Source organism: Diadema setosum, chromosome 21 (assembly GCF_964275005.1).
Source record: "Diadema setosum chromosome 21, eeDiaSeto1, whole genome shotgun sequence".
NCBI classification, from domain to species: Eukaryota; Metazoa; Echinodermata; class Echinoidea; order Diadematoida; family Diadematidae; genus Diadema; species Diadema setosum.
Window position 1 is genome coordinate 20,594,276 of NC_092705.1, and position 23,658 is coordinate 20,617,933.

Consider the following 23,658-nt stretch of genomic DNA (forward strand, 5'->3'; position numbering starts at 1 on the left):
CCCCTAGATTTGATGGGATCATGTGCTTCAGGAAAAGTCTCATGCTGTCCTTGTATAGTTCCCAGAGCAGTTTCCTGCCTTATGGGTAATAACTTCTTCCTCGTAATACAAATATAGCGTGATCAACACAAATCATATGATACATGGTGCGCAACCCAGTCACCATCTTAAGCTACATGGATCTAGGGTAAATCTGTTTCTCTACATTATCCCTCCCTTTCACTTCAAAAATAACACCACTGATTGTTTTTGTTGGGTAAAATCTGAAATTCAAACTATGTCTCATGTAAAACTGTAAAACATCAGACCAACCTACTGCTCCTAACGCACTGACACTGCAGATTGGGAATAAATTTTGTGAACACGAAAGTGGAACAGTGCACGATAGCTGTTTGCAGGAGCAGTAATATTTCATCTTTGTGCCTGCATAGTATTCAGTTAGAGTAAGCTGCAGAGCATGCTTTCAGCTTTCTTCAGGTACACCTTTATTGCTACTGTAAAAGTGGATATTTTCACGTGACTAATTTTTTTGCTCTCAGCGGGGGTTAGAAGAGTTTTGCGTGTTTTTAATTCCGCGGAATCAAAACGTCAACTACTGGAACATATGACAAGCAAAAAATATTCGCGTGCTTTAATTTTATTACAAATGCGCAAAAATTTCCACTTTTACAGTAATCTGCACCATGTTTGTTAAGTACTGTATAAACAGTTTATATCCTGATGTTCCAAAATTCCTCACCAACTGATATTTTTTGCAAAATTGAAAATTTGCTAAGAAAAAATCAACATTTTTCTCCTAAAACGAAATAATACTTCTTTCCCATGGTCTCGAAAGTGGTTCTCAATCATGAATTCACCAGAGCTGTAAGTTGCAAAATTGTCCTGCATGTCTCAGTTTGCAATGTATCATACATGTAAAATATATGGCATCTTAATTTAATAATAGTATTTTCCTTTACTGTTCAAGCTGAAACATTCACTTACAACAATGTATTCAGACAAACAGTATTTTTTTTTTGCCAAAAACAAAAATAAAATCAATCTAGAGTGTAAGAGGGAGATAACCAATACTATGGGTAGTAAGTTCTCAATAGACGTCAAAGCCAAAAATGTGGATGAAAAGAATCCCAACTACCTGCTATGACTAGTCAGTGTGCTAGAGTTGGCATGACACAATGTCTCACAACAACCCTGGCCAAGTCTATTCAATCTTCCCAATTGCCTCATTCATTACGTGATATACTGCCAGACAAGGAAGTTACTTGGTGATTATGGGACCGGTCCTATTGTGTGCTTGTCCTTTACAATACAATAGGAAGTGCTTTTTGTGTGCTGTATTTGGTTTTTGGTGCCAAAAGTAGAAGCTACTGTATGTAGCAAGCAGGTGGTTGTGTAGAAAGTCAAACTTGATGTGCAGTGCATTCAATAAAAAATATGAGGAAGTGAAAGGCTGTCAACCCTTTGGAAATCATTGCAACCTAATGGTAGGGCTGGGTTGAATTACAAAGAGTACCAGCCCTGTTTCTGACTTCTTTTGTACAATGAATCACTTTAATGTTTCATTGTTTAACTACAGCCAAGCTGGGCATAGGCACCTAGAAGCATAGCCCAATTGGTTCTGAGACAAACATATAGAGCACAATCAAATGATCATTTGAGAAAACATAGAAAGTACATGTGATAGCAAAAAAGTAAACATACGTGGAGAGTGTGCTCAAAACCAAAGCAACATTACCAACAAACTGAACACATAATGGCTACCATTGTCCATTGAATGCTTACGTCCAAACTGTATACTGCTCGACAAAACATGCATCAATATAATCTAATCACATACATGCTGTATAATCTAACTATTTTGTGCAAGAAATGCTCTAAGGCTGTCATATTCTCAAGGAGTAAGAATACAGTAAATCGGCACTTTGACTCACAATTAACAATATAAACAATGATGTTCTATACTATACCTCCAACAAAAAGGTGCATTTGATGTATGTGTAGAAACACACAGTGACAGTATTCAAACAAAATGAAACTAAAGGTGTATCCATGCAATATTTGTTCACTCTCAACATGACAGTGACATACAGACACTAGCAGTAATTAAGACTAACTAAATGACACAGGGTAGATATTCTTGATGTTGTTATGATTCCTTGGATGTTGATGTATTAGCCACCTGGGGTGTTGCCATGTTACCTGGAGTGTTGCCATGCTACTTGGGATGTTGATGTGATACCTGGAGTATTGATGCATCACCCGGGGTGTTGAGGTTTATCTGAGATAATGACGATGACCTTGGATGTTGATATGTGATCTGGGATGTTGATGTGTAATCTTGGATGATGTGTTACACTGGATGTTGATGTGTTATCTTGGATATTGATGTGTTATGTGGGATGATGATGCATTACCTAGGATGTTGATGTGTAATCTGGAATGCTGATGTATCATCTTGGATTATGATCCGTTACCTGGGATGCTGATGAGTTATCTGGAATGCTGATGCATTACGTGGGATGTTGATGTGTAATCTCGGATGTTGATGTGTAATCTGGAATGCTGATGCATTATCTTCCATGTTGATGCGTTATCTGGGTTGTACACACGTTACCTTGGATGCTGTTGTGTTATCTGGATGATGCGTTACCCTGGATGTTGATGTGTAATTTGGGATGCTGATGTGATATCTCAGATGATGATGATGACCCTGGATGTTGATGTGTTATCTGGGTTGTTGATATGTAATCTGGGTTGTTAATGTGCTACCTTGGATGTTGTTGTACTATCTGAGATGATGAAACTTTACCTGGGATATGGTTGTCAGTCTCAGACTGCATCCTTTGTTCCCGTTTCTCGCTCCGTCTCAGTCTAATCCGCTGCTTGAGTTGTTGGATTTCCTCGTCGGAGGCGTCAGATTCGTGATCCGACGGGGATTGCTTACTCAGCTGCTTGCACTTGATCTGTTCAACAGCAGCAATGATGGCCTCTGAGATACAGAAATGGGCGTTTTCCTGGTGGGGTGAGAGAAGAAATATTTTGCTTGTTTGTCTGTTTGTTTCATTTCCATCTGCGAAGATGGATGGATAGCCCATAATCAGTTGCAATAGCTAGTCTTCCATGGGGTCCAGTTGGATGTTAGGCGGGACCACTTCACCGGGTTAAACACCCTGTTCTTTGCAATGAATTTATGAAGCGGGATCATTTACTCACACGCAGGACCTCCATTTTATGTCCTAACTGAGGGACAGAGTGTTTTGCCTCTTACTAAAAGGGACGATATGATTACGCACAACATTACCCAGTGGGACTCGGGAATCAAACCTGGGTCCTGTGGATCGTGAAACAGATGCGCTACCAACTGAGCTAACTCACCGCCCTGAAGTGAGAAACTTTTTAATGTACCAATCGTTCCATACACTACTCTCCTAATCTTCTTTGTTGATTTACGATACATCCCTCATTCATGGGATGATATGCTCTATTGCTTACCAACATCAACTAACTATAAATTAATTCTATACATTGAAACACCGGACCTAATAACCCCTCAACTCCCTACTATTACGTATTAAAGACCTATTAAGGCGTTGCATCAAAACTACGACCAGCAGGATCCCTCAGGAGCCTGCTTGAATCAGGATCCTGAGGGTTCCTGCTGGTCATAATTTTGATGCAACGCCTAAAGAAGTTCAGCATTGCACCTCTACATGTAATAAATATACCATAAATAAAGATGCAGGCATACAATTCACATATCACCATGACCATGACTGCAACAGTGTTGACAAATTACCACAAATTTCTGAACAGTGTGAATGGAACATACACTATCTTTGACACATGCACAGAAAGGATAACGAGTTCACACTGCACTCTGAAACCGATGAATGAGAACAGTTAAGTTTCCTCCACCAGGAAAGTGTGAACAGGCTAGTTCATACTGTGCTGGCAGAAGCAGTGATCGCTGACATACCTTATCCACTTCTGGGCAGGTTGCAAAGTCTTGAGAAGACAGGAATGTGAAGAGGGATTCTCCCTGGCTGGGCTGAGGAAAGTATCCATCGCACGCTGGAGACGGACTGCCTGGTTACCGTTGCCAGGGAAACAAGTGAAATAATTAGTCAAGAGTCTAGGATAGAGAATGGGTATGACTGGAAGGAGTGTGCCTTAATAAGTTTTGAAATATCAAAATGTGATTGACAAACTGGACTGTGAAATACACTTTGTACAAAGCAGTTATTGAAAGTTGTGTGGCTAGAGTTAGGATGGTACCAGGATGTTGTTGATCGCTGTGGCTCTACCATTCTCATACACTGTGACATATTTTAAGAAATTCACTAGAATCAGTACCCTCATTTAGAAATTTAGGAACACAAGCAACTGTATGAACATAAAACACTTATGTATGTGTGCATACTGTATGGTATTATACATATCAACATACACACATACACACAGACACATACAATAATGTACATACATAGACAAGCAAACCTGTCTATATTGGCCACCCAAGGGAGACAATAAAAGTGTGGCTGTTATAGACAGGTGTCCGCTATAGACAGAGCCGTTCACATGGCTTTTCATTTCAGAGGGAATTGTCTTTGGTGGCCTTATACAGCAGGTGACCACTATAGACACGTGCCTGCTAAGGCAGGTTTGACTGTACTTGCTATTACAATCTATTTATCAATCATTACATGCTAGCATACTTACTGATACCTGATGATTTTCTCACTGACAAAGGATCTGCAGGCAAGGATGAGGAGAGTCCATCTGCTTCTGTTGTCCATTGTTTGGTCCCATTATTAGGCTTGAATGTACTGATGGGAACAGAGTCCCTTCTCTGTTGGTCCAAACCACCTCCTTTCACATTTAAAACCTGATCAGATTTGGATCGCGTGTGCCTTAAGTGTTTGTGCTTGACAGCTTGAGACCCAGACTCATTAACAAGGTCTTCGTTGCTACGACGATGAGCTGCTCGACCTCGTCTTCCCTGGCGTGCCACCTCTCCAAGGAACCCAATCTGGTCTTCCTCCTCCTCGGAAAACAAGAGATGTTCACTGCTGGAGTTCAGTAGTGACTGTTTGCCGGATGACATAGAATCACTGCGAAGGAGATTGTTCGTCCGAGAGCTGGGCACTTCGGGAGATAAATTGCAGTTTGTCGCTTGCATCCCATCTGTCGAGTCCTCCATGGAGGACTCCAACGTCCTGGCATGAGCAGAAGAAGAAGGTGAATTGTCATAGGTGAAGATGATCCTATTCTGAATCTGGTCTCCATGCACATTCTCTGCATCCATGTCTTGCTCCTCACCTTCCTCCCAATAAAGAGAGCTGGAGGTCCTGCGGCGAGATCTGTGGTTGCCATCGCCGCTCCTATCACCATTGTCACAGACTTTCTTCATGCCATAAAAGTTGTTATCATTTTCATCCATGTTCACCCTAGACCTCATGAGAGCAGGTTCACTCTCCGCTCGCAGTAGTATTCGTGACCTCTGGAAACTTTCCTTGGCAATGGGTGCAGCAGGACGATTGAGTAGAGGATCATTCAGAGGCACCTGTGCTCCAGCATCACTCACTACACTCCCATTATTGAAGTCTCCATTCGGGACTCCTTCCAAGAGGGCCATCAGAGCCTCCTTGGCCGAATTCCTCCGGACATTCGAGGGGCTCCGTCCGAGGGCCTGGTCTTCAACAGTGTCCAGGATTGATGCACCCTTGGGGGAGCTGAATGGGAGGGGTTCCATACTGTCCTGTCTTGCCAACGTGGGTGATGCGGGGGTTACCCTGACTGAAGAAGGAATTTCTCTCACTGATGAAGGGATGGGGCTACCGGGTGATCTTGGACGTGTCTTGGAAAGATGGGTACCAGTATAGGGGAGGTGCTTCTGCAACTGCAAATAGAATGTACATAATACAGAGTTACACTGACTGTGATATAACCTGGGTAATCAGTGAATGATTATGAGAAAGTACATTTTCTAAAGCACTAGTTACACCAGCTGGATGTTGTACAGTACACTGTCTGCTCTCTTTTTTCTTTTCTTTTTTTAAAATAATATCAGGGGTGAGGACTTTCTGCTTAGACTGCGTTAAATTCAATTTGCTTTGTAAAGGAACAACTACTGGTCACTGGAGCTTACAAGTGCAAGTACAAAGTAAAATTTCAATGTGGCAGTGTATGCTAAACCATAGCAATTCATCTTAATGTGTATTGCAGGTGAAATACATACTGTAGACATTCAGGGGAAACAAAGACAAAGGTTTTGATGTGCATTCATCAGGATGATCTATGTGTAAATTCCAATCACAATCCTTGGAATCTATACTATACACATTTATCAGTAATTCATCAGCTTTATCACTTCAAGAATAAGATTTTATACTTCTTTTACAAACACAAGAACAAGATTTTATACTTCTTTTACAAACAAACAAAATAAAAATAGGTACGCATTCACCAAGAATGCATATACCCGGGTACTTTGACCCAAGGAAGAACATAACACATAACACTTGGAGTAGATGCATTGATGAAAGGTGTTGAAGCATGCCTTCTTCAAGTTGGCCAGTCTTTGCCTGAAAAAAAAAAAAAAAAAAAAAAAAAAACCTCACTGTGGCAGAGTCAAACTACTCATACATCAAGTGGGGAAACCTCAGTTCTGGAGTCCAGTATAAATCACTTCCATACAAACTCCATGACCGAAACCAACCACAAACCTCTTGAAATGATTTAGAAGAAACCGCTGATGAGTGCACCCCCACTCTACAGAGGCCATGTCATTAAAATCCAAGAATACAAATTTGACATCTGCTACAGAACTGGAATACACATAATGGTGTTATCAGACACACTGAGTCAGCTGCCAAATCCTAGAGAAGAGCATGCTATACCAACTGATGTCACAGTGGAGTATGTCTACACCGAGTCAAGAAATGTGCTCAACATTAATCTCTAATGCCTTTAATAGTCAAAGCAAAGGGCAAGAACTCTGGAGAGAGACTTCAAGTGACCCTGTCCGGTGTGCCTCAGGGTAGTTAGTGATGACAGGATGGCCAGATTCCATACAGAAACTGCCAAACACGCTTTGCATCTTTTGGCCTTATGTTGATGAACTCAGTGTATCCAAGAGAATCTTTTCAAAGGACAAATTGTGATCCATCCAATGATGCAAGAGGATGTCTTGAAGCAATGCCATGTGGCACAGGGCATTGAACAGACACATCAACTTGCCATAGCCTAGGAGTCAGTCTTTCATCCAAACATATCAAAGACATCGAACTCATCACAAAGACCTCTGCTGCATGTCAAGAACTGCAAACCAAGCAGAAGGAGCCACTGCAGTAACACGATGTTCTAACTGCCCCATCGACCAAGCTTGAAAAGACCTCTTCAGTCTATACAGAGAGGACGTTTCCTCATCATCACACATTACCACACAAAATACCCTGAAGTTTACAAACTCATGGATACCTCAAGTAAGGTTGTTGCTCGATTCATGAGTGGAGTCTTCAGCATCTTTGGTCCACCCATCAAGATGATGTCAGACAATGGGCCACAGCTCACTGAACCGTCTTTCCAGGACATGTGTAGGAAATGGTCTATCACTCACATGACCTCGTTTCCTCACTACCCCAGGTAGAAGGGGTGATCTCAAGGAACTGTCAAATCCCTCCTCCATAAGTGTGCTCTGACAAATAAAGATCCACAGATACACTAATTGTAGCAATGCTTAAATCCATGCTACACCAGTAGACTCCTATATGAAGTCTCCTACAGAACTTCTCTGTGGACGACCTATTCCGGCTACACTACCAAGTCATCACCTCACAGGAGATTCTGCAATCACTGAGTACTGTATAAGTGGTTATTTTCGCAAGGGTTTAACTTTCGCGACTTTCGCAAATCACAGTTGGATCGCGAATTTAACAACACACGAAAATGTCGTCATACACTAGAGTAACAATGCGTGCAAGATAGCGTTGGTGTCAATTCGTGAAAACAACATCTTGCGAAAATGTCTGTGACCTTCTAATTCACGAAAATATCTGTACGCGAAAATAGCAGCTTATACAGCATCTCTTGGACAGACAGATCAAGATGAAGGAGATGCATAAGTACAAACATGTCAGGAAGGAGCTTCCCCCACTCCATGTTGGGCACCTGGGCCATGTCCTACAAGTGTACGTCCCCTAGAGCATACCTGGATACCAGCTACGATCTCCAAAGTGTGTGAAGAGCCCCGATCATACGTAGTCTCCGCTCAACATGGTGCTGTACTTCGGCCTTACTGCTCTCACCCTGGAGGAAAATGCCTGTCAGCACAGCATTATCTAGCAAGCCTGACCTAGCCAGAAGTGATGCATACTTTTCAATGACGCACCACTGAAACACAATTCTGGTAATCTTATGCCAAGCAATGCACAATCACCAAACAGGCAAAACAGCCACAAGGCAAGCACACAATGCACTCAAATGACTACCAGATCAGGAGGAAGGGTTCGTAAACTGCTAAGATTTCAATCCTGAAACATGAAACATATACCAAGTTTCAATGCAGTTTAAACTGAACTATTTTCTTTTTTCATTCAGCAAGCAAACCCAGATCTTTATTGCTGCACATCAACTGACATGGTATCACTTAGTTATTGTTAACAGGAGGGAAAACGGTGCCAGTGAACCGTCATTTTATAAATGAGTTCACAATTCTGTATGATGGATGAGGAAAGAGAGCCTTCCAGGCAGAATTTAGAGTGTTTTCTTGTTATTATGTGAATGGGACTGTATAAGCTGATAAATACTGTAAATTTGTTGATAGGTGTTTTGAATATTTAGTTCTTATTCTCAGTTGAGAAAAAGGAAGTATTGTATATTTTATCAGTATTGCCAAGTTGTGTTCTGGAGATAAGAAAATATGAGGACCAAAGTTACTTGAAACGTTTATACGTAAACACCTATTTTTGTAACACAAGCAAAAACAAACATCAGTGTACTGGCCTGAAAGGATGTGTAATTGAATATAGTGTACATACAATGAAGCAGCTAGGCCTAAAGCAAGCAGGTTTTCCTGTTCAAGAGTTCTGTTATTGATCAGAATATGACATTGTGGTATGTATGAAGGACATTCCTGCGTTAAACCATGGAAGATTACCCATATCCAAGGTTAAAACATGCAAACCTCTTCTTAATTGATATGTTATCATTACTCTGTGCAACCATCTACGAAAAAAGATAAAAAGTAAACTTCAAGGAAAGGGGATACTATGATACATATCGATCATCATACATGTGGTTGCCTAATAATGGCACTGAACAAAATGGCTGCTCAAGATTTCATGTGTGTATTTCAGTGTGCAATGAATCTTTATTGCCATCAAGCCACATACTATAGAGACAAGTTGACTTCAAAGAAAATTAAAGAAATAATACCAACAGAACATTACTACAATGACTGAAAGTAGACAAAATCTGGAGAGCAATAATTGTTTCAACAAAAGTGCTTGCATGACATCATTCAAGAACTTTAAAATGGCCATCTCCAGCAAAGAACTATGGGGATAAAATTACTCAGCTTTTGAACACAAAAGAACATCTACTCAATGTTTGAAAGACTAACCTGACATTCAAGCAGTCACAAATTTTTTCTGATATCACACATAATGATTTTCACTTTAACATCACATGCACTGCATCCATGGATTACAATGTACATCGTACATTTTTGTGAAGTTATAAAACAGATGACACCATGCACAGATGCACCAAGCAAGAGTTGACTCTAATTCTTACCAAGTTTGGATCAACTTGCGCCAGGAGGCGAGCATTGTTCTGCTCCACTGCTTGCAGGAGAGTGTGTAAGGCAGAGAAGTGTGCGTTGCTGCACAAAAAGGCATCGTCTGGAGTCAAACAGGGAAAACAAACATAAGCAAAAACATGAAAAACAAGTAGCACTGTGGATACATGTCAGAGATAGTGACAGTAGCTATGGGTGTGGGAGCATCCAATTTCTTGGCTGCCCCTTCACAACAATGAGACTGAGACCTGCTGTTAGAGTCGGTAACGTCATTGCTCTGATGTGTGCAGGTATCTGCACGTACCAGCAACTGTGGTGATCACTTATCAGTTATAATATGATAGCTCTAATGTTGCATTCAGACACTTTGCGCACTAGCCATGAAACATGACGATGATCCTGATCACTACTGCTGTTACATTGGAAGTGTCTTCATCAAGTAAATTCAGAAAATTGCAAGCTTTATGCATGTAAGCTCTTCATATCAGAGTGTACCAGATGATTTCTTGTTGAACTAACCACCGTCAATTCATTCTAAAGAAAACATAAATCATTAAGGGCAGGCTGATTTTGCTATAACATGCCTTTCCCATAGACTCCTGCCTGGTTACATGCCTTTCCCATAGACTCCTGCCTGGTTACACTCGGGACTAGTCTTCAACAGGTTGATATCCAATGCAGATAATCTATAATTTGGATAAAGCCAGAAAGCCATTTCTGAGCAAGGACAGAGAGAAACTCCACCCAGATGCATTGCACAGGAAACACCTCTCACCAAACCTTAAAGGAAATGCATTAAGTACATGTAGTTGTAGTTGTCCACAAGTAGCCTTCCAAAATTCACATTTCCACAGGGAAGAGTCCAACCACTTAGGGTGCTGTCACCAACGATGATCTACATTTATCCCACAATATGCGTCCAAAGGAAATTCAAATAAAAAAACCCATCAAATCTGGCTGGTAGAGCACACGCAAGATACACGCGTATGTAAAGATGTGGGGTTGGCATATCATTGAATCTTAAGTTTCCTCTCCTATACTTTCTCTTCAAGGGAATACCATTGTCTTGTAAAAACTGTTCATACCACAAAATATTACAGACTAACATGCACGTGCAGCTACACGTACATCTGTAACATAAGCATCGGATGAAAGCAAAAGTAAACTTGTTCATTTGTGGAGTTTTAATTGCTTGACATTACATGGAGACCATCTCATACAATACACTCTTCATTATCAAAACTACAGACAAGAGTAAAATTATATACCACCCCCCCCCCCCCCACACACACACACACACACATACACATACAGTGTACACATTTTTGTTGATTGCTGAGCATCTTGTCTCTGGGTGCATCAATGAGAAAAAAAGTTCTCTTTACGGCACACGTTGACTGGCAGGTTTTTGTTGCTATGCAGATTTGCTGCCCAAGACGATAAACAAATGTGACCCTACACCTCAAAACAAACAAAAAGTCGCCAGACATTAAATTTTAGTTAAGACCATATTCTGAAAGAACAGACTTTAAGCTTTAAAATGATGTATAACTCAAATGAAATGGACTCTCCTAACCTATCTAAATATTGGAAAGAAAGCACAAACTCAGGAAAAGTGTGAACTGAGAAAAGAGGCTCTGAAGTACAATGTCTATTCAAGCGTTTAATCTTTACCAAACCGTGCTGGCTGTGCGATGAATGGGACAAAAAAAAAAGGAAGTAAACCACCAGAGTAACAACAATGAAGGAATTATCAGATTAAACTGAAATTAAGCATGCCTCATTAACACATTCTGTCCATAATCAATGCCAACTTTTAAAGCATTAGCACTATCCTTTCAAAAGTTATTAGAGTTGAAAGTGAAGAATGTGGACAAGGTTTTTCAGAAATGAAAAAGGGATTCTAAGGACACACCTAATCACACTATTCTACCAAAAATGTTCGAGATAAACTGCTAAAAAAACACACTTTCCTGCCCGTTTTATGATACCAAATTTTAGCATAATGTAGACGAAGACCCGCTCTTTCAGAAAATATGAAAAGGTCAAGTTCGGCTAGGTTGACCCATTTCACTTATTTTCAGTCCTCACGCAAAATCAGTGTGTGCGACTTTATGTTTGTTTTGAGGTGCACGGTCACAAATATAATACCAATCACTGAGAGGCTCTAGTTAAAACTATGGATTCCAAGGTGACAGAAATAGCACAATTTTCTGAGGGGTGCAGCCCTGAAGAAAATAGTCCAATTTCTATCATCGAGGAATCCATAGTTTCAGCAGTAGCTCAAAACAATGCATGATATATACTGTCTTACTTAAAATTATATCTTTCCAATGAAACTTAAAATAAAAGAAGTTAAATTGTTAAAATAGAACAAGTGCTGTAAAGCCAGAAATATTCATGGCATTAAATTTGTACAAATTGGATCAAAAACATTCAAATCCATCACATACTTTTACGACAACAATCATGGTGCAATGCACTCTACCATGAATGTCGCTACTGTACAACACATTTCTCTCCATTGGCACTTTCTTCTCAACATCAGCAAACATCAGATCAGCAGTGTCAGGTTTGGTCATGTGACACTAAATAGACCAATGACTGAAAAGGGCCTCATTAATGAGGGATAAAATATAGAATAAACAATTTAAAACTAATCCACAAGCTACATTTGTAACTTGCAGATCAAATCTTTGTTTGTATGGTACAGAACAGAAGTGTGCAGTGTACACTTGACGCTTGATACGAGAACTTACCACACACCAGCAATTCTCTGTAAATAAGGTGGATGGATAAATTAAAAACTGAATAATCTGCGTCATTTGTACTGCTGTAGAAATGATGAGATCCACACCATACACTGTGTGAAGCAACAAATGCTTGAACTTTAAAAACGATGCAAGATACCATGCACACAAACTTGGAAGCAGAGCCATGAATGGGGAACTACATTGTAAACTAAAAACCTAAATCACAGTTTCTCATCTGGCTAAGTAAATACAGTGTAGAAGAAATAACTATCTTTATCAATTACAAATAAATACTCTTGCACCCTATGACATCATGTAATTTGAAGAGTTTCAATGTAGAGATACGACAGTCTTCCAAGAAACTTCAACCCTAATGTCAAAATTTCCATTGAATGGAGATTATAAGATGATCATTTTCAAATGTATCACGTCTTGTTTTGCTACTTTCGTTTGTGCAAACTGTAGCAATCACACTGAACTTTACTGGCAAAATGCCACGTACAGTACATGTATTGTCAAAGTGCATGGTAGGAAGATAGCCATACAACTGTAGTCATGTATTTCATATGTTTTGTCAACAGAAGTACCTATTGTATTGGTAAATTTTGGGGAAAAGTTGTCTGTTTTACCCATAAGTAAGAATAACAACTTTATGTGTACCAGTAAATGTCACAAAAGTGCCGCTGGCATATACTAGGTGTTACAAAAAACATTTCCCACTTTTGATCCTTAATAGTTCAAAAACTACGGATTAGATAACACTAACATTGGTATGAACAGTAGCTGGATAGCGTACAATTTTATTGGCGCGTATTAAATCTAAAAATGAGAGCATAAATCAGTTTCGTTAAATTTAAGATTCATTTGCAAGTTAGGTTTCAGTTTTTGCTCTATTTTCCATCCTCTGTACAAAACTTTCATTTTGCACAGGTGTCAATTGGTGCGTATGGAGGTGTATGATTAACACCCAGACAATTATCCTGAACAGTAGGCAGGATTAGAATGCTCTATTACATATTCTTGAGAAATTCCACTATCACAGCTCGTCTTTATTTATTCTGAAATGTAGTGTATGCAAGCACATGAAAACAAGTGCTTACTTTTTCATGTGCATGCATTTTACCCTTTGCCATGAATTCAGACTAGTAGTGCCCAGGGCAATACATCATGAATTATTGATAAAGCATTCATGTGCCTGGGAGCAAGAGACCAGAAGCCCTGTCAGCAGAGTTCTGAAAAGATGGTATTCGTAGTATTCATGTCTATTGTTCAGAGCACACACTCACACACACATCATTGGTTCCTGTGTAGAGTTCAGTTTTGTACAGAGGGTTAAAATTTGACCAAAATCTGGAACTTAACTTTAAAATTAATCATGGATTATTTAAAATGAAACTGATTCATGCTCTCATATTCAAATCACCTCCAATAAATTGTATACTATTCAACTATTGCTCATACATGTATCAATGACAGCACTCTGATGTATGGTTTTCAAACTATTAAGGGGGTCAATCCACATCAAATCATCCAATTTTCAGAAAAGTTGTCACCCAACCCCCTCCGATTTTACCTCCGATTTTCTTTAAAATCGCACCAAATTTTCCCCAAAATCCCAAAATATTTTGCCCCAAGGTCAATTGGTTGCTAAGATACAGCCTCACATAGCAACCGATGCGCATTCCAAAATATTAGTTAAAAGAAAATTATGCATTTTTGATTGATTGTGGTAGCATGGATATTTATGCAAAAGTGTTCATTATCTCGAAATTGAGAGAACTTTATAGTCTTTGCAAGAAAAAGTGACTGTGACGTGAAATTGACTTTTCGTTAACGTGCGCGAGGTCACCGAAAATGGTTTTAAATGTTAATTTCGAAAGTTTTAATGCATATTTAGAGGCTAATATCTTCCACATTTCATCATCTTAGGTTCTAAAATACTATGCTGTTGAAGGCTTTGACTTGCTCAGTAATTTTGAAAAAAATTAGCGGATTCGTGCTCACCGTTTTTACGGAGAGCGCCCTCAAAGTTGACAAAAATGAAAAATGTGCCAAATTCAAGGTCACGGATCACCCTTCGTCCCACCTAGGAATGGCATCAATTTTTTTTTTGTATTGATAGACATTTACCTATATTATCTTGGGTTACAAATATTTGTACCAAAGAAATTTTGCTACCGAAATGTTCAATGGTAAATTTACCCTACTGAAAATGGTCGTAAACGGCCAAATTCCCATGTAATATCATATATTGGGTTTAGAGGACATTTCAAATGTCCATGCTTTCAAGATGAAAAGCCCTAGCCCTGTGATATTTGCTGTAGGGGTAGTCTGTTATACATATTTTGATAATATATACCACAAAACACTTTTATTACATAATAATGACCTTGAAATTTAATCCAAGATTTGACATAATCTTGCAAGCACGTATAGATTGCTTCCAGTATATAACATTTACACTACAAAAAGCTTTTGTGTTTGTGAAAGAATCACAAGTATATCATGCCATAAAGCACCTGTCATGTGTGTAATTTGTAGTAACAAATTTACAGCTATTTTTAGAAACACTTCAAGGTCAAGGGTATAACATTCATGATCAAATTGACACTAAATCTGAAAGAAGAGCACAAATATTTTAGAACCTTAATATGGTAGGCTGTCAGCTTTCATAATTCTTGAAATACTGCTCTGTGAAAAGTCTTTCAAAACACATATTACATGCAGTGCAATGAGGAAAATAGGGCGACTTATTGTTTTTATCAAATTTTGGATTAAATTTCAAGGTCATTATTATATAATAAAAGTGTTTTGTGGTAAAAATTATTAAAATATGTATAACAGACTACCCCTACAGCAAATATCACAGGGCTAGGGCTTTTCAGCTTGAAAGCATGGACATTTGAAATGTCCTCTAAACCCAGTATGTGATATTACATGGGAATTTGGCCGTTTACGACCATTTTCAGTGGGGTAAATATACCATTGAACATTTTGGTAGCAAAATTTCTTTGGTAACCCAAGATAATATAGGTAAATGTCTATCAATACAAAAAAATTGATGCCATTCCTAGGTGGGACGAAGGGTGATCCGTGACCTTGAATTTGGCACATTTTTCATTTTTGTCAACTTTGAGGGCGCTCTCCGTAAAAACGGTGAGCACGAATCCGCTAATTTTTTTTTCAAAATTACTGAGCAAGTCAAAGCCTTCAACAGCATAATATTTTAGAACCTAAGGTGATGAAATGTGGAAGATATTAGCCTCTGAATATGCATTAAAATTTTCGAAATTAACATTTAACACCATTTTCGGTGACCTTGTGCACGTTAACGAAAAGCCAATTTCGCGTCACAGTCACTTTTTCTTGCAAAGACTATAAAGTTCTCTCAATTTCGAGATAATGAACACTTTTGCATAAATATCTATGCTACCACAATCAATCAAAAATGCATGATTTTCTTTTAACTAATATTTTGGAATGCGCATCGGTTGCTATGTGAGGCTGTATCTTAACAACCAATTGACCTCGGGGCAAAATATTTTGGGATTTTCCGTCAGACACTTCGGGGAACATTTGGTGCGATTTTTAAGAAAATCGGAGGGGGTCGGGTGACAAGCACTGGATGATTTGACGTGGATTGACCCAAGGATCAAAAGGGGGAAATATTTTTTGTAACACCTACAATGTAGTATACAGTTGTATCTGTGCATAAAACAAGCATCTACACTGTACATCCACTTCAGGTCGTCACAAGAATTTTTCCACATCAAGAGGGGAAATAATGCTGATTGGAAAGGTGAAGATAAATTTTTTCTAGCAAACTCATCAAAACATTTTTCAATCGCACAGACATGCTCATTTATCAATGTCGTTTTGTTCAACAGACAGAATGCATCTGAAGGACAGAACTACGTACGCATGAGAGGAGGGCTCCAGGAAGTATTAGCACGTGATGTATAAAAATTCCTTAGAATAAAGGAAGTGATTAAGCATCGGATAGCAGTATTCAGCATGAAAAGAGAGTGAAGTTGCTCCTCCTTTTGAAATGAACAGCAAGATTCCTCTGCAAGCGGTTGCAAACAAAATGAAAAATGTTCAATGACTGTCCATAGATGTATAACAGAACAAAGAAACAAAAGGGCACAAAATAGACAGAATTATGTCTATCCCTCACTAGATGTTTGTAATCACTCATTTCCACATTTGAAGAGCCTACCATCTATAAATGATTCTTGGAAGCATACTGTGATGAAGTTTACTGCCAGCATCAGGCCAGGAAGTGAAAGCTTTGACTGGCATCAAAGTATGTTAGATCATTTCCTGTCTGATGGAAGCTGGAGACCAGCAATCGGATGTCCTCCTGCTGACTTCAACCCCTCAAGCCATTCTTTGCAGGAAACTCTACCACTTTCAATCGTCACCACAAGGTGAAGGCCAGAAATATGTCATTCGCAGAGGAGTACTGACAAACTATAAGCATACTTAATCTAGCCCAAGTCTGAAATAGAGTATAAAAACATGCAATGGGTGTAATCAATACAGTCTGTCTGCTCAGCTGATACTAATAGAATTCTTTTTCAGGAGAATATTGGCCAGGCTGGGAAAGGAAAAATTCAATTCTTTGAAATCAAAATAAATTCAAAGAGAATTCCAGAATCAGATATATTCCTACTTGCCAAAATAGAATACATTGTAGTTTGATTTAGACTTGTCTTGGACTTGAAGGCATGCTATGTTGTACAAGACATGCTTAGTGTGAAGATTTTGAACAATCTTATATGCTCAGACATGAAATACTCGGTACATAGGTCTCTGTGTGTGGTTTCTCATAATCTAACGCAGTCTTGTGAAATGAAATGATGCCACAATTTATTAAATTCATAACATCTAACATCCTTTGCGCCATACGCGATGTTCTCACCACCTGTCCATGAGGTGCTCATGTTGCAATACTGGAAGCCCACACGTGTACACAAGCACAGAAATCAGTTTGCTTCTGGTGTCACAGTGCACCTTGACCCAATATATCACGACCAAAGATCCTGGTTTTGGCCATCCAGTCTACTAAACTGAATACCAATTGTATATCTTATACTTTATCAATGGAAGGCAGCTCAAGGTGCAATGTCCAATAGATTTTAAGAGAAGCAACACTGCAATTAACATCTCATCACTTTACCCTTGCCAGTGTAGACAATCTACTTCATATCAAAGACAACAAAGAAATATTACTCAGCTACATTGTATGCATTGTACAAAATCACGTGTGTGTGTGTATGTATATGCACGCACACATGCTTGTATAAACTTTACCTAATTAACTTCATATCTTGCAAGTCAAAAAAAAAAAACATCTTGCATTGAAATCTCTACCACTGATACATTCTACATATTGACATGTTATCCATTATATCAAGAACAGAGCTTCAATTAAATCACTTTAAAAACGTTGGTGTGCTACAAATAGATGTCTACCCTATTGACTTTAGTGGAACTGAAAGGATGATTCAAACTATTACTAAGCATTTGTTTCTCTTTACATAAATAGAAAGTGGTTTCATCTAAACCTGGCACACACTAACATCAAAGCAAAGTTTGACTCTTTTACAGACAACACTGATTGAGACAGGTTACTGATGTCTTGTAATACATCGGGAATTGGTGTATACAATGTACTGTAGTTTACTTACAGCTGGGCTCGACACAACTTTTTTTTTCCCTCTGCATGGTGACCCATTCAGGCCACTAGAATCTTAAAATCTGACATTTTGATGGCCTGAAAAAAAAAATGTAGCGACCCAAAATTAAAGAAACATAACGACCCATTTCGAATCTTACGTGTAAGTACCAGATCGGGCCACCAAAAGATAGCTTTTTAGGAAATTTGGTGGCCCAACATTGATTCTTAGTGGCCCTGGTCCACCAAGCCACCACTAATGTTGAGCCCTGCTTTATATAGATACTGTGCATTACTCACTGAAACATTGATTAATCACCAGACATGACTTCTGTGCAGGTTTACAATCATAATTTTTCCTCCAAAAAAAATGGCTTGTACAAAGATGCAAATTCATTGTCCACTCAAGCTACAACATGTAGTCAAACTCAACCAGAGCTTCTCATGTACCAAGTCTCCATGTTCGATCATTTTTGGAAATCACAGATTACAGTTGCAAAGTTTTTACCGTACGGTACTTCAAAATATGAAAGAATGGGTTGAAAGGTGTTTTTTTTTTTTATGGTAGCAAGCCTGCCTTGTAATCGAATGGCTTGGGTTCAGCCCCTATGAGCAGAGTCCAGCTGAGCAATGTCTTTGTATTGTCACGTCATGTCATCCATACTTGTCGGAGGGGGGAGGGGGGGAGGGGGACGCTTTGTCCCTTGGATAGGGCACTGAACACATTTTGTCAGTACCGAAGAGTTACAGCTCACATACAGTGGACTCCCCTTATAACGAAGTCCTCGGGGCAGTTTTCGTTTGTTATATCTAAGTTTCATTCTAACCAAACAATAACAAAATAAAAAACAGAGTGGATAATGTTGTGGCCTGAATTTTCACTTCATTGTAACCAGAATTTCGTTATAACCATGTTCATTATAACGGGAGTGCACTATATATGTAACAACTGTACACCCCTTCCCTTTTCTCTTACAGCAAGAAGGCAAACCAATCCAATACAGTTGTACACACAATGGACAGTGAGCTAAATGATTTCAACCAACACACAGAGCTTCAGACCCCATGGCCCGCGTTCACAAAGGTGGTACAATCTTGTTGTCAACCATATGACTGACTTCGTAACAAAATATTCCATGCGACACTTGGCACCCCTTGGTCTCTGTCCATGGTTTAAACCATGGACAAGATTGTACCACCTTCATGAATTCGGGCCCTTGTGTGTTTTAAAGAGTCATGGCCAAGCTGGCTAGCAATAATCAGTAAACATTATCAACCCAGCACATCATACCATACAAAAGAAAGAACAAAGGCAAAAGAAGACAGCATACAGACAGTATGGATGGCAAAGTGTGGGAACGCAAACTGCCAAAAAGAGAAATAAGAGTACACAATAGTAACCTCAGAATAACAAAATTCATACACGACACACGGTTGTACGTGAAAAGCAATCTATAGTTCCAAAGACCAGTATCTGTTGTATGCAAGATTTTCATGAACGATAGTAAAAATGAAGCTTATATATGTATAATGTATATTGTATAGTGCAAATGAAGCAGAATACATTCTGTATTATTCAAAAAAAAAAAATCACAATGAGACCCATACCACTGTACCATGATTTATATCCTCCATCTGTGGTATATGTCATGACTGTCCTTTTTTTAAATCTTTCTCTCTCTTCTTACTCTCACATTAATCTTGTACCCCGTAATTGACTCGCTAAGTCTCTCTCTCCAGCAATCATTTTGCTTAAAGCTCACCTGGAATGATATTCATGGTGATTTTTGCATTTTTTATTATTGCTGATGATGGTTTATTGTTTTTTTTTGTTATGAAGTTGCACATCACTTTCATATATCAATTTTAGTATCTAAAACTGAAAAGTCCTGTAAAAGACATATTCACACTTGATTTATAGATAAAATATCAAATGAAAAAGACAAAAACAAAGACTCATTTATTGATCTTTTACGCAAAGTACAATAGCCATCTGGTTTGCTAACAACACATACACAATCATCAAGTTATGGATACTAAGTTATCACAGCCATCCCAATGATAAGATATATCTTTTAATTCCCCTCCTAATCTGCACATACGTTGCTCATATGTAAACTCCACCTTGCATCCAATTGCAAACATTCCATGCTTGGCACCCATCCACAACCTTGATAACAATAATCCTTTGATCCAGGTATAATCAGGAATTACCTCTGACAGCACACATCTGCTCAGCATACGAACCAGATGGTTGTTGAAATCCATGCACACAGTCAGCCACACTCTCACATGATGCTCTCAATGTCACAGGTTTTGCAGGTTCAACCCCCCCCCCCCACCCCCTTTAGAATGAAAGTTGTATGTACAAGGAAGTTTGTGCTCCAACACATGATGGTCAATATCAATAGATTACTGGTATTTCGTTTGATTGTATTCAAACAGAAATGAAGATACTTTGGCGATAGCCACATACATGTAGGCAATCCATTCTAAAGCCTCAGAGTGGAAATATATTGATAATTTACTCATGTTTAAAACTGAAACTTTATTGTGTGCTTTTTAGTCTGTGAATTGTGAGACATTTACAACATTCAAGACATCTCGATATACAAAAAAAATGTAGCTTGTCAGGCAAATCTTCAATTGAATCTGAAATGACGGAAACTCATTGGTAGACAGAAAAGAATGAGCCACGCTACAGAGAGAGTCTATACCAAGCCAGGATGACACCTGACAAAGTCATTGACTACAAAAATTAGAGTAGACACCAACCTGAGTAATACTCCCTGAGGTGGCTGGAATCTGAGACTAGCACCTGAAGCTGGAAGCTCAGGGTGTGGTTCTCCAGACTGTCCTGTAGCCATAGCAACCCTTTGACTCGCCCTTCTTGCTCCGCCCGTCGACTGAGCTGGTCCAGAGATGGCGCCAGCACTGGCTGGATTCGACGGAGTCCCAGCACAAAGGACCAATAGTCGTCATCAAAATGCTGTGGAATGAAAAATTTCACAAAACTTGTAAACCTGAGGGAAGAATCTTTTGCCTACTGCTTCACAAAACCAGACGTAACATGTATAAATCATGGGAACTTATACTATCTCCATGGCAACAGGTCAAGTGAATCTTTCCTTACCAAATTTCACATAAGATGCAGAGTCTCTAAACTTTACAAATCCTGACCTGAAACACAGCAACCTTCAAGAATGTTGTGCAATCTTTATTTCAAACACTCAAGGTGAAAAATAGGGAAGAATAAAAGAGTTACAAAAGGGATCACTGTCTGCTTTAGCCCTATGAGTCCTAAGCGAGTAGTTGAGGCTTATCCGTCGTACTGTGCTGGTAATCTTGACTTTAAGACTGATGGTGTGAAGTACACACTGATGGCACTGAAAGGTGATGTTCTTGATTAGTATCAAATGTTTGAATGGCATCTTTTAATATGTTTATTGATCCAGGGCCCTGTTGCATATAATGATGGAATCAAACATTAGTCAGAGAATAAAATATAAATCAGGTACCAGCCAATCAGAATTGAGCGTTCAGAGAATTGTGTTTGATTTTCTGACACAGCATTCAAGAGGCTCATGTTAACCAGGGCCCTGTTGCATAAAAGTTGAGATCAAATATAAAATCAGAATATCAAACATACTACCGGTATGTAAGTCAGGTATCAACAAATCAGAATTGAGTATTCAAGGACTTATGTCTGATTTTTGTCTTATGTTTGCTCCAAACATTTATGAAATAGGGCCCAGAATATTAACTACTTCCCCTCTTCCAGATTTTCTTTCACAGTGAATTTCAAACTTTAGTACTTTAATTGTAGGGGTACAGTTGTGAGGACAATGATTGAAAAATCTAGAGCAGTTCATTGATCCATCACCCGGTCGTTTTACTTCCCCGAGAATAATCTACAGTACAGGAAGTAATAAATGACTCGTACTTGGACAGAAATAGGCAGATAGTGCCCTTTTATACAGAGCACACAATACAAGAGTATGAAAGGGAGGGATGTAGCCATTACATGATGTGGTAATTGGTATCCAAAGGAAAAGCTCCCTATTTTGTTGATTTTTTTTTTTTAGCACTGTACAATGTGTTACCAAAAATTTGGTGAAGGCAATTTTCAGTGCTTTATGTAAGATTTTGTTGAGTGAGCTCCTTTAACACAGTGATTAATTAATGCTACTACATTTCGTTCTAGTGTATTTATGTACCTTTTTTTTCTCCCTCTCTCTCTCTCTCTCTCTCTCTCTGATTACGGTACCAAACAGTATAATGTTAATAACCCTAACCTGGGCTGATTTAAGGCCATGTTTGAGGATTATATCCAGCTGGTTTGCTAGCCGGTTGAGACCGCCATACATGGACCATACATTGGTGGTATTTGCAGCTAGGAGGCTCTCAGTTGTAGCTTTCAACTTCCATAGGAGTCCATAGTGCTCTTCATGCCTGCGGAGAGAGAGGGGGTTCGTATAAATTCATTCTCTTTTTTTTTCACTATCACAGCAGGATAACATAGATTTTTACCTGCAAGTGAATCTAAACATAAGGAGATAGTGCTTCACACCTTTGACCAAACCTCACATGTCACCTCACACTCTATGATGTTCTCTCAACATGAATGAATGCTAAAACAATGTTGATGTATGCTGAAACAAGGTTATAATAATCTTAACTACCAAGAGTATGAAGAAAAATGTGCCTCATCTGGGTAATGCACAACTCCAGAGCATTTGAGCATTGCAATTTACATAAACATACAAATTGTACCCATTGATAAACACTGCACTACATTCATATCATTCCTTAAAGGTTCAAAACAATAGCAGCATTTCCTACTTATGATAGCAATAAGTGGATCTCTTATCAAAGATATGAAGTTATATGTAGGTACTGTACAGCAAACATGATAATTTAACATTCTCATTTCCCGTTCTTGTTCAGGATAACCGAAATTTGATTTAGAAAACTGCTCAGCATGTACATATCAAAACATTAAGAAAATGAAGACTGACTGAAGGAGAGTAAAAATTAGAGAAACAACAAAGAAAGAAAGAGGGAGAAATTAAGAAAAAAAAATGCATATTTACCTGCTGCCTTGCACAGGAGAGCTGACATCATTTCTGACGGTAGTCATGACAACATGCACAGCTCTTGTTACCCTTCCACTCCTTCATCACTCAGTAAAGTTTGGTACAGTGATAGGTCTTGCACGTAGAGGCCAAGGTACTTGTATGTTCAGCTACTCTGCCATCAGTAGCGCTTGAGTCCAAATATGTTCCAATGTCACACTCCAAATCAAAGCTTCTCAATCTATAAATAAATCATACCAACAATTTAAAGAACATTTACATGACTGTGAAGGTAAGCTCCACACAACAGCATTGCATCATTTGGCAAATGTGTGTAACAGCTTGATTAGC

The 23,658-nt window shown here is 38.9% G+C and overlaps 1 protein-coding gene across 1 annotated transcript in view; it reads right to left on the reverse strand.

Moving 5' to 3' along the window:
• The window catches only part of LOC140244391 (run domain Beclin-1-interacting and cysteine-rich domain-containing protein-like), a 40,018-nt gene extending 16,646 nt beyond the window's left edge, over positions 1-23,372 (reverse strand). The window contains exons 1-7 of the mRNA XM_072324030.1: positions 23,326-23,372; positions 22,528-22,684; positions 21,008-21,221; positions 9,796-9,902; positions 4,720-5,899; positions 3,977-4,086; positions 2,810-3,014 (exon numbers count right to left, since the gene is read on the reverse strand). Of these exons, the coding sequence (XP_072180131.1) occupies positions 2,810-3,014; positions 3,977-4,086; positions 4,720-5,899; positions 9,796-9,902; positions 21,008-21,221; positions 22,528-22,684; positions 23,326-23,372 (2,020 nt within the window). The remainder of the gene's footprint in view (positions 1-2,809; positions 3,015-3,976; positions 4,087-4,719; positions 5,900-9,795; positions 9,903-21,007; positions 21,222-22,527; positions 22,685-23,325) is intronic.
• Between the last annotated feature and the right edge of the window lie 286 nt (positions 23,373-23,658).